The following is a 12,022-nucleotide window of genomic DNA, read 5'->3' on the forward strand; positions in this document are numbered from 1 at the left end:
TGACTTTGATGTGCATCAACGAAACCAGGAACGACAAAGATGAAAACTCTTTGCATCCAGGGTACAATTCTGCTTCCAACTCGATGAATAAGTCTTCTTTTTGCTCTTCTGCACGCACTTCACTCGGAGTCGGATTCGTAAAGTCGTTGAAGTCCTCGTGATCCATTACATCATGAAGAGCATCGTGCAATCCACCGACTCCTCTCTGGTTAGTCTCGCTGGAATCTTCTACTTGGGTAAGCACATGACGTTCACCGCTATGATACCATTCGGTGTATCCCGGGGTAAACCCCTTGTTCAAAAGGTGATTCTTTACGACCCCGATGTCCTGCCATCTCACGTTATTGCAAGACTTACAAGGTCAACGATATTGACCGTTTTCGTTCGGGAGTCTGCTCGCAAGGCGGATAAACTCGTTGACCCTTGTTTTATATTGCAAACTCAACCGATTGTTCTCGATAATCCAATCTCTACTTGGTTTTGACATTCGGCTGAATGAGAGGGGAAATTGAGAGATAAAAATGAATCGTTAGAATTCATTTTGTAAAAGTGAATTGTTAGGAAATTGAGAGGTAAAAATGAATGGTTAGGAAATTGAGAGTGAATCGTTAATATTTGAAATTTAGAGTGAATTGTTAGGAAATTGAGAGTGATGAATTGTTAGGAAATTGAGAGAGAATCGTTAATATTTGAAAGAGTTAGACAAATTAGTTAATTCGTTAAAATATATTATTGAAAGAGTTAATTTTTTTGACATATATGTTTTATTCTACCGAAAATTTGGCAGAGTTTCCCCTAAAATACTGACTAACCAAAATATGCAATTAAAAAAACACATATATAACCAACCAGGACTATCCTATTAACATACTAAATACTAAACTGAGCCTCCGTGGCTCGGTCTCAATAAATTTTCAATATGTTTACATTAAATTTAACATGTTACTAATTCATTTTAAAATATATTCATATATGTTACTAATTAATCTAACTAAATATGTTACTAATTAACTAATTAACGAAATTTTCAACAAATTGCAATCAAATTTAATGAACAATTTAACTAAACATATATCCATAAAACTAATTAGCAGACGAAAAGTAGTAAATTAACTTAACTAATTAAATCAAATAAACATTCCAATTTCAAATTCAATTTTAATTTCAATTTAAATAATTACAATAATCTAAAACTAAACTAATTTAAACATTTCAATTCAACTAAACTACTAAATAACAATTATATAAAAAATTTCACTAACCTTCAACGGCGAGATAACGATGTCGGGGTTAAGGCTGATCACGTCGGGGCTGGGCCGATGTCGGGCCGGGGCAGGTGGGACGGCGGCAGGGGGCGAGGGCAGGAGGCGTATGACGGGTTGAGCGGGTCGGGCCGGGCGGGTTGACGTGCGGGGGGCGAGGGCAGGAGGCATATGGCGGTTGGGCGGGCCGAGGCGGGTTAGTGGGCCGGGCAGGTTGAACAGGTAGGGCGGGTTGGGCGGCGGCGGCCGGAAATCTGGGCGGTCGGGAAGGAGGCGCCGACGCGGTTCTTGGCGGCGACGCGGAGGAGAGGACGGTACGCGGGCGAGGGGGACGGCCTCGCTGATCGGAGCGCTGGTCGGAGCAGAGAGAGGGAGTGAGATTAATTGAGATAGAGGGTTAGACAGAGAGAGAGATAGAGGGGGACGTACCGGAGGGGGGCTGGTCGCCAGAGAGAGAAAGAGAGAGAAAGAGAGAGAGAGAGAGAGAGAGAGAGAGAGAGAGATGAGGAGGAGGACGGCGGCGTGAGGGGCTGGGCTGAGGTCGAGCTCGCCGGAGTTGCAAAGAGAGACCGGGCAGGGCTGGGCAAAGAGGTAAAGATAGTAAAGGCTCGGGCGAGGAAGATGAAGAAGGCTCGGGTTTTATAACCCCTAAAACTATTGGGTGCGACAATGTCGCACCCAATAATCATATTCGGTGCGAAATGTCGCACCTAATGTCGCACCGAATATGAAATCACAGATCCAAAAAATTTCGGAGGGATTTCCCTGAAAACTTTGAATTTTAAAACTTTTAGGTGAGACATCCGTCGCACCTAAAGGTATTAGGTGCGACAAAGTCGCACCGGAAGGTTTTTGCTGCAACGATTTAATATTAGGTGCGACACTGTCGCACCGAATACCATTAAACATTAGCGAAATTTTTAGTCATCTGGATGAGTATCCGGTGCGACATGTAGCACCTAATATGTGTTTAAGTGCGACATGTCGCACCTAATACCCTTCCGCACCAGAAATGTGAATTTGTAGTAGTGTAATAATATTGAACGTGCCCCTCGACACCGGAGCCCCACCTTTTTTTCTCATGTTCGGAGAGAATAAGTTTTAGATCTCATATGAGAGCTCACGGTCTCCCTAAGATTAATTGGTGTTGTAACTGTGCACTTAGTGCAACAGTTTATTGTTCGTAATGGAGTCTCAATGGCTCGTGTAAAGTGTAAAGGCTCAACGTTTGAAAAAGTTTAACGGCCTGTAACTTTCAACACATATTTATTGCTTGGTCGGATGTTTATTATGGGTGTTTTTAACAGCTCTATACATAGCCTATATAAGACTAACCATAGCTCTCATTCAAAATACACCAACAGAATATGAAATCAAGTGTTCTTGCTTTCTTCTCTCCCTCCAAAAATTGTACTTTTTTTTGTAGTCCGGTGGTAGCTCTTAGCTCTTGGTTCTAGTTCGCCGAAGTCAAACCTTGTGGTGTAAAACTTGTCTTGTTTCATCATTGTATCCCGGGAGGCGCTCAAGTAATTCGGCATTCGTGGGAGGGAGATAAAAAGTTTCAAGGAAACCGTCCAACAGGCCTCGACGCGTTCTTTGCGATCAACTCTTCTTATGTTCGTTCATATGTAGTTGTATTCTTCAAATTAATTTTATTAATTTGAATAAATCATTTTATTTAATTTCTGGCAAATTGTCTTTTCATCCCGTCAATATTTCCATAATATTGCTAAAATCTTGAAGCCTTTTTATTGTTTAGACAGTGTGCGAGAAAGAAAAAAATATTGAATTTAGTTTCATTATTTTTCGGATTTAATTTGTTGAAGAATACTAATTTTGTTGATTTCTTTTGTAGAAATGGAAAACATTACTAATATGAACAACAACGTGACGAACGTGAACGTCAATGTGACTCCCGACATGGTGAACACCCCGATTGTTGTGACGGCTATGGCCAGGAATGGACCCGCGGGTCTTGTTCATTCGATGGCGGCTATGTGCGTGAACGGACCCATGGGTCTCGCTCCAAGCGGTTTTGTGGCACGCGTGCCCACCGTGATTCCGGCCGAGAAACTCGAGAAGTTTACAAGGTTGAACTTCAAACGTTGGTAACAAAAGATGTTGTTCTACTTGACAACAATCGGTCTTGCGCAGTTCTTGACCGAAGATCTACCGACTCCTCACGAGGAGGAAACCGTTCTACAAGTGCTAATGGTGATTAGCGCGTGGAAAGATTCCGACTACTTATGTTTGAATTCCATGATGAATTATCTTAATGACTCGCTATACAACATGGATAGCTTCAATGCTCCTCCAATGAGCTTTGGGATTCATAGATCAGATATACAAGGCCGAAGACGCGGACTCAAAGAAGTATATTGTGGGCCGCTTCCTTGAGTTGTAAATGGTGGATTTGAAGACCGTGGTGAGTCAAGTGCAGGAGCTGCAACTTATCATCCATGAAGTTCATGCCGAAGGGATGATCATTAGCGAGTCGTTCCAAGTTCTTCGGTCATCTAGAAACTACTCGCAGGGTGGAAGAACTTCAAGAACTATCTTAGGAACAAGCGAAAATAGATGAGTTTTGAAAGACTTGGTTCTTCGTCTCCGTGTCGAAGAGGACAACCCCGATATACACAATGATTCAATTATGGAATCTAAAAATTATTCGTTCTTTGAATATATTTTTCCTTATAAGTCTAAGGAAGATGAACCGAGTTCCTCAAATCAATTTCTTGAGGATATTGAGGAAATAACTCAAGAAAATGATGAAGAGTACGAAGAAGAGATAGAGTCTGAAAGATTAAGACGAAGCAAACGAGCAATGGTAGAAAAGTCATTTGGGTCTGATTTTCTAACCTATATGCTAGATGCTCCACCTCTAACATACAAAGAGGCTTAGAACTCCGTTGATGGTCACTTATGGAAAGAAGTCATAAGGAGTGAAATAGACTCTATCATGCAAAATCACAATTGGGAGTTGGTTAATCTTCCTCTTGGAAGTAAAATACTTGATTTAAAGTGGATCTTCACGATTAAGATTAAAGTCGATGACACTATTGATAAGTACAAAACTAGACTTGTAATCAAATCATATAGACGACAAGAGGGTCTAGACTACTTTGATCTTATTCTCCCGTGACGAGAATAACATCTATTAGATTGATAGTTGCAATTGTTGCATTACGCAATCTTGAAATTCATCGAATGGATGTAAAAACTGTTTTCCTTGATGGAGATATCAAAAAGAGATCTATATGGATTAATCCAAGGGTTGTATTGCGCCTAGGCAAGAAACGGAAAAATGTGTAAGTTAGTCAAATCACTTTATGACCTTAAATAAGTCCCAAAGCAATGGCATGAAAAATATGACACTGTTATGATGTCAAATGGATTAAGATCAACGAGTGTGACAAATATGTGTTCATTAAAAACACTGAACATGGGTATGTGATTCTGTGTTTATACGTAGATGACATGCTTATTGTGGGAAGAAATGATTGTATAGTGCACTCCACAAAAGATATATTGAAAATGTTTGATATGAAAGATCTGAGACTTGCTGATGTAATTTTGGGGATCAAGATTACACAGACAAGTTTGGAAATGACGATTCTGGAGTTTATAGAACTCCTATAGACAATAGTCAACACTTGTCTAAGAATAAAGGTGAAAGCATCCCTCAAATTGAATATGCAAGAGTGATATGCAGTCTCATGTACTTGATGCGTTGTACAGACTTGATCCTTGTGAGTAAACTACATGAGATATCTTGAAGTCACTGAAGGTTTCACTGATGCAAGTTAGATATCCGATATTCAAGATTCGAAGGTCACTAGTGGATATGTATTCACTCTGGGAGGTGCGGTTGTGTAATCGAAATCCTCCAAATAAACTGTGATAACAATATCCACAATGGAATATGAGTTTGTTGCATTGGATAAATGTGGATAAGAAACCGAGCGACTAAGGAACTTCATGGTGGAAATTCCTGATGGACAAAACTTGTGTCTGCAATATGTGTATATTGTGATAACCAATCTGCTATTAGTAGAGCACATAATGTGATGTACAATGGTAAGTCTAGACATATTCATCAACGACAAAATACCATTAGATAACTTCTTTCATCTGGAGTCATGAGTATTGACTATGTTAGGTCCAAAGAGATATTGCGGATCCGCGAACCAAGTGGTTAAATAAAGACCAAGTAGAGAAGACATCTAAAAGAATGGGGCTAAAGTTCATGGCAAATAGATTCAAGGCAAAGGAAACCCAACCATGATGACTAGAAATCCCAAGATCTTGGTTCAAAGGGACAACCTAATTGTCAAAGGCGAAGTGTGCCACTGTAGGGGAAGACCCCGGTCCTATTCCTGTGTTAAAACAGTGACATTTGTACGAGGATAAGCCTTGAGCTTTTAATGACTCTATGAAATCAGATTTCTGAGATTCCGATGAGTAATGCAGGACTACTCCTTGGTAAAAGAATCACTTATGTGAGAGAGAAATATGGCTGTTTCGAAAGAATAAATTTGGCTTAATTCTCTAGAAACTCTTACAGAACCAAGCGAATGTTCATGGCCAAAATGAACATAACCATGAGAACTGAACCTCAGGAAGATATCAGTGGGGGATATGTTTATCGTTTATACAAAATGACTAATAGTTCAAGGACATCGTTCTACTAAGTAGTCAGTAAAGATGGCGTATCCTTCCGAGAGAAAGTTCAAAGGCTCTGCCTATCTATCCTATACTGGTATTGACCGTAGGATCTATCACCACATTGAGTCGTGTCGTATCTCTTTGTTTTCATCGCTCAATTTCATTCATGTGAGGGATTGTTGGAAGAAAAGTATTAAAAAGCATTTAATACCTTGTAAGTGGCTGATTTGTGGCTAGGATTTTGAGTGAGGTCCACTCATCGGAATTGATTAATTTCAACATATTCTTATTCCTCGCTGCTACGGGTATGAGATTGAATATTTATTTGCGAAAACCAATGTTATATTGAATGAGAAATTGATCCTCAAAGTGTGTTGAAAAACACAAATAATTGTAAAAGAATCATGAAAGTGTTGTGGTTGAGAGTGCTCTTATAAGAGTCTCACATGGAAGAGATATATGGATTTTATAAGACCTTATATACCAATTTTGGTTAAAAGGGTTTGGGTTCCCAAGGGTGACCCGTTTCGTAGATGGGCAAGGGCTTAGGGAAGCCCATGTCCACTACACGTGTGCCGCCGTCGAGCGGGTCGGGTTGGCTGGGCTAGGGCCTTCCCACTAATTTTTTCCTTCCCGATTTTATTTTATTTATTTATGAATAAAATAAAATAATTATAATTAATTAGTGTTGTAACTGTGCACTCAGTACATCTGTTTATTATTTGTAACCGAGTCTTAATGGCTCGTGTAAAGGTTGAACGTTTGAAACGTTTAACGGCCTGTAACCTTCAACACGCATTTATTGCTTGGTCGGATGTTAATGATGGACGTTTTTAACAGCTCCATGCATTGCTTATATAAGGCATACCATACCTCTCATTCATAATACACCAACAGAATCCGCAATCAAGTGTTCTTGCTTTCTTCTCTCCCTCCAGAAATTAAGCTATTTTTTTGTAGTCTGGTGGTAGCTTCTAGATCTTGGTTCTAGTTCGCCGAAATCAAGCCTTGTGGTGCAGAACTTGTCTTGTTTCGTCGTTGTATCCCGGGAGGCTTTCGCTCAAATAATCCGACACCTATGGGGGGACAATAAAAAGTTTCAAGGAAATCATCCAACGGGACTCGACGCTTTTTTTAAATCAATTTTTTTTTGTGTTCATACTGGTTAAGATTTATCCGGTTATTTGCGTTTTATCTAGTTGTATTCTTTAATTTAATTTTATTAATTTTCAAAAATAATTTCATTTAATTTTTGACAAATTATCTTTGTATCTCGTCAATATTTTCATAATATTGCTAACAAAGTTTTCCCTTAAAAAAAGCTACTATAGTATATAAGTCTATGGATATTAAATTATATAAAAAAAAAATAATAATTGGCTACGTAGCCATCTTAAACACTAGCAATTTGATTTTAGCCAACCTTTCGTTAATTTCCGTTAAATAGCCATCTTGCTTACATGGCATCTTATTAATAGAATTAGTTTTACACTTTTGCCCTTATTTATTACGCCCGCTAATAACTAGGCAGTTTTTTTTTAATTTTAAATCTAACCGATTTGGAACGATTGTTAACGTGTATTTGGAAATTTTCAGCGTTGACTTCAGCTAATTAGTTTTTATTTTCGTGGCAATTCATTATGGATAAAATCTGTTAATATATTCTTCATTTATTGATATTATTTGTTTTCATAATTTTAGAACGTCCAAAATATTTCTAGAATTTTTTTCAGTTTATTTACACGAATATACTGTAAATCATCTTTGTATTTACAATGCATTACGATGAAATAATTGGTATTAACTGTAAATCAACGTCGTATTTACAATACTGGATAAGAATTCACCAAAACCAAAATCTCAGCAAATTCACAATCACTGAAACAAATCTCATACACTCACACTAGTACAAAAAAGACCTTTGGGTGCGACTTTTTTCGCACCCAAAAGTCAATTTTCGCACCCAAAGATATCATTAGGTGCGACTTTGGGTGCGACTTTTCCGCACCCGATAGTCCGTACCTAAAAGTCTTGGGTGCGAAAAGTCGCACCCAAAAGTCATGATTTTCGGGTGCGACATTTAGGTGCGACTTTCCGCACCTAAAGTCGCACCTAAAATGTCACCAAAATCCGTGGAAAAGGCGGGTAAAATAGCATTCGGTGCGACTTTGTCGCACCCAATACTTTCCCTCCATGACAAAAAAATAGTGCTTTAGACGTCACTCTTTTATAAAGTGACTTTAAATCTTTGGAAAAACATACTTTAGTTGTCACCTGATTTAAAAGTGACTTCAATTCTTAATTTATTTATAAAAGCAATTTAATACATTCAGCCTCAAACTTTGAGTAATTAAACACACAAAGCATATAATTCGAGATATATTTATTAAAATGAAAGCCTCATCAGAAAATAAATAAGTAAAAGTCCAAGCAACAAGTCTATACATATAATTACTCTGATTGAAGAAGCAAAAGCGTCTACAAATATAATTTTTATACTACAGACGAATGAAGTGATTCTATTAAAACACACAGAAACAAATCCAAAGAAATATTACGGGTAAACCATCTTTTGTACAGTTGGATCTTTTGTACAGTTGGATCTTCCATCATCTTCTCCAAAGCTTCTACTGACATGCCACTTCCTTTACCTACACAGAAATAAAGATGGTTATCTTTAGAATCACAGTTTGATACTATGAAAGGAAAATCAAAAGGGGCCAAAAAAGAATACAAGTGACAATTTCTTATTCTGGAAAATAGCAATGCTTAACAAAAAAAAAAAAAAAAAAAAACTTCATGTGATCTGGACTCTGGATTGCATTGCATTTCAGCTCCATAACTTAAAACTACAAGCAAAGTGGATTATAAGCTTAATCTAGCCAACATCAAGCCTGCAAAGGATCAGAGCGGAATCTAAAAGCAGGAATCCATCATCAATATCAAACTGACCAATAATCAATGATGTCAATACTGGAGTAATGATAATGTATGAAAAAGACACCTTTGGCTTTAAAGTATGAATGTACCCTCAATTCCAAGGGGTTGATTAAGTATTAAGGGCAATTCTTGGTACCTTATCAGTACCTAGTTTGATACCCCTTAGACGCAACAATTTGCGCCACCGGGGTAGTCTCCCGTCGGATTTAGCCGGGTTTTACCCGGACACCAAGGTGATAAATAAAATAAAATAAATTAAAGATAACTAAATATGTATTTTATATCAAAATAAAAATGGCATAAGCCATGTTACAAGTGCTTTTTACATCACCAGTGGAGCAAAAAAAACCCTAAGAAAAGGAGACAGAACGCTAAACCAACAACCGGCCCGACTACTAAGGGACGAAAGCCCACAGAACCAAAAGAGAACAAAAAATATATAAGAATGTACCCTATACCTTATGGCTCTAAACTAGAAATAAGTTCTCTAAAGATTTATTCGTTTAACAGATTCTCTAAAGATCTATAATTTTCCCGATATTTAGTTGTACATTGAACACCTGCGATTTCTTGGTTTTATTTGATCATTAATGATAAATAAATAAAATTAGAACTGAAAAATAAGCATCTACCCTAAAATATGACATAGCACTCACAATAATCAATATACATGTAAGAACCCGCTATTCGAAAGATTAAAATTTCCAGGGATAGCTAGATTTACCCTAAACCCAATTGTCAGATTTTTTATTATTATTATTTTTCCCAACACACAGAACTTAATTGAAAGAAGATAAGTATGAGCCATAAGAAGAAAACAAAGCTGTACTTACTAGTAGTTTGTGATCCAGTAAAAGAATTAACACCCTGGGTAGCTCCATTCTGAGAGGCCTAGTAAATGCACATACAATTTGGTTGAAGTAATCTAAAAAACCAAAAATGAAATAAATATCCACGTCGCAATTTCTTACTCCTTCTGAAGGTTGGCCACTTGAGGATGAACTAGTCTCCTCGGCATCATTTACACTGCTCGCGAAAGGACTCTCTTCTTTCGTTTCTTCTGGCGAAACATCGACAAAAGCTGCAATAAAAAAAAGTTGAAAATTTAAAGGGGAAGAGTATACTTAAAAGGAAAATTGATAGTAGTTTCTCCAAAACAATATATCAATATCATTGATAAAATTTGTATTTCTTCTAAAACAACGAAAGTTGCTAAAAAAAACGTATAGAAGCCCCAGTGCACAGATTAGCGATTTCAGGCCTAACAGAAATAAAATAACAAAAATATAAACCTAACAACCGAAGACAAAGCTCACAAACACCATAGATTCAAGCTAGTAACTTCCATTCCCTACGCATCAAAAAACTCTTAATCAGTAGGTAAGTTAGAACACAAACGAATGGCAGCGCTTACAAAATTGATTGGCCTCTCTCTTCACCTCTTTCTTCTCTTGACTCTCGTACTTGGTAGTATCAGCGAGCGGTGCTGTTTCGACTCTTGATGCAGAGACATCGACCGTCACCGCTGGCTTCGGAGCCGCCGCCTCCCGGTGCTCTCTCGTCCTTTTCCCGGGGGTGACTCGTGGTTGGCGTGCTCCGGTGACTCGTGGCCGTCGTGGCTCATCTCGGTCGGAGCGCACGCACAAGGAGCTAATTTTCAAATCTTGAAATCCCTAATTTTCAAATCCACTGAATATTTCAAATCCCTAACTTTCCTCACCTTGATTTAGTAGGGCTCGGTCGCCGGTCGGACTCGGACGCTCTGTGCTGCGGAGTGCGGTGCTCGGAGGAGATGGCGCGGAGGAGAGGCTCGTTTGGGTCGCGCGGAGGCGGAGGAGATGGCACGTTCGTTCGGACTGTTTCGAGAGTTTCGAACTGAGTGTCCGAGGCAATCCTCTTCCTCCGCGAGCTCGAATCCGTCTCACTCTCTCGCTCTCTTCCTCTATCTCGCTCTCTCGCTCTCTCTTCCTCTCTCTCCTTCTCTCGGCTCTCTCTCTCTCTCTTTCTTTCTTTTTTTTCCCTTCTCTCTTCTTTCTTTTCTTTTCTTCTTTTTTTTTCCTTTCACGCAGAAATTTTAGAAGTGACATAGGAGGGAACAAAATCCCGCTAATTTTTTAGACAAATGTTTTGGACTTTTGGGTGCGACTTTGTCGCACCTATTACTCTGGAGAAAGTATTGGGTGCGACTAGTCGCACCCAATAGTCTTAACACACTTTTGGGTGCGACTAGTCGCACCCAAATTCAAAAAAATTCGCGAAAATTTTCAAGCGCTTAATTGAGTTTTGGGTCCGACTAGTCGCACCTAAAAGTCTTTTTGGTGCGACTTTTAGGTGCGAATAGTCGCACCCAAAAGTGATCCGCACCGGAAAACTGTATTTGTAGTAGTGTCAAAACCACCAGCAATTCCAATGAAAAAGAAGAAGAAGAAGAGAGAAAAAAAATGAAGGATCATCATAATACAAGAAATCCTATAATCCCTCCACCAATCCAATCCGATAGGCACAGCCCGTTTTCCGTCACCATCGACGAGCGCCGGCCGATGTTGCAGAGGGCGGGCGAGTGTCGGAGCCGATGTTGCAGAGGGTGGAGCGTCGGCCGATGTTGCAGAGCGTTGATTTTGTTTTTATCGGTTGTGTAGAGATAAAGAAAGAGTATAGAAATCTGCATTAATGGAGTTTTAAATGCTCTCTCAATTTGTACGAGTAGTTATGGCCGAATATTTTGATTTCTATTTGAATTAATGGGCTGTAAATAATGAGCGGGAATTTGGCTAGAGTTATTTGAGGTCATTCACGTCTTTTAACATGCTGTAAATAGATTGTTGTGGTTATTAACAGGAAATTAGCAGAAGGTTAGCTAAAACTAAAATCATTATAACAGTGTGATTATATACCTATATAACCAAAAAAAAGATGTGTACGGTCAGTGTATCTTGCAACATCTAATTTAGCAAGTCCTCTTGACCGGGATTAAAATTCTAGCAACATTATAAAATTTAATATCAATGTCATTTGCATAGACGAGAAAGCTCGTTGTTTACAAGATTATTGAGCTATGTATATTATTCATATACATACTTATATAATATATATATATATATATGCATCCCAAATCTACTCTTTTAATGTCAATTTTAACACCACATAACACTAAT

General features: G+C 38.5%; 1 protein-coding gene across 1 annotated transcript; it reads right to left on the reverse strand.

The window, feature by feature from the left end:
* Positions 1-8,332: 8,332 nt before the first annotated feature.
* LOC149403072 (uncharacterized) lies at positions 8,333-11,535 on the reverse strand. The gene is made up of 6 exons (XM_089608617.1): positions 11,329-11,535; positions 10,588-10,925; positions 10,282-10,517; positions 9,839-9,948; positions 9,701-9,758; positions 8,333-8,578 (listed from the first exon to the last, which is right to left on the reverse strand). The coding sequence occupies exons 1-6, from the start codon at positions 11,533-11,535 to the stop codon at positions 8,421-8,423; spliced, it is 1,107 nt and encodes a 368-aa protein (XP_089464743.1). The 3' UTR covers positions 8,333-8,420.
* Between the last annotated feature and the right edge of the window lie 487 nt (positions 11,536-12,022).

This window comes from Urtica dioica, chromosome 3 (assembly GCF_054948205.1).
Source record: "Urtica dioica subsp. dioica isolate 48M chromosome 3, U.dioica_male_clone48M_v1_H2, whole genome shotgun sequence".
Taxonomy (NCBI): domain Eukaryota; kingdom Viridiplantae; phylum Streptophyta; class Magnoliopsida; order Rosales; family Urticaceae; genus Urtica; species Urtica dioica.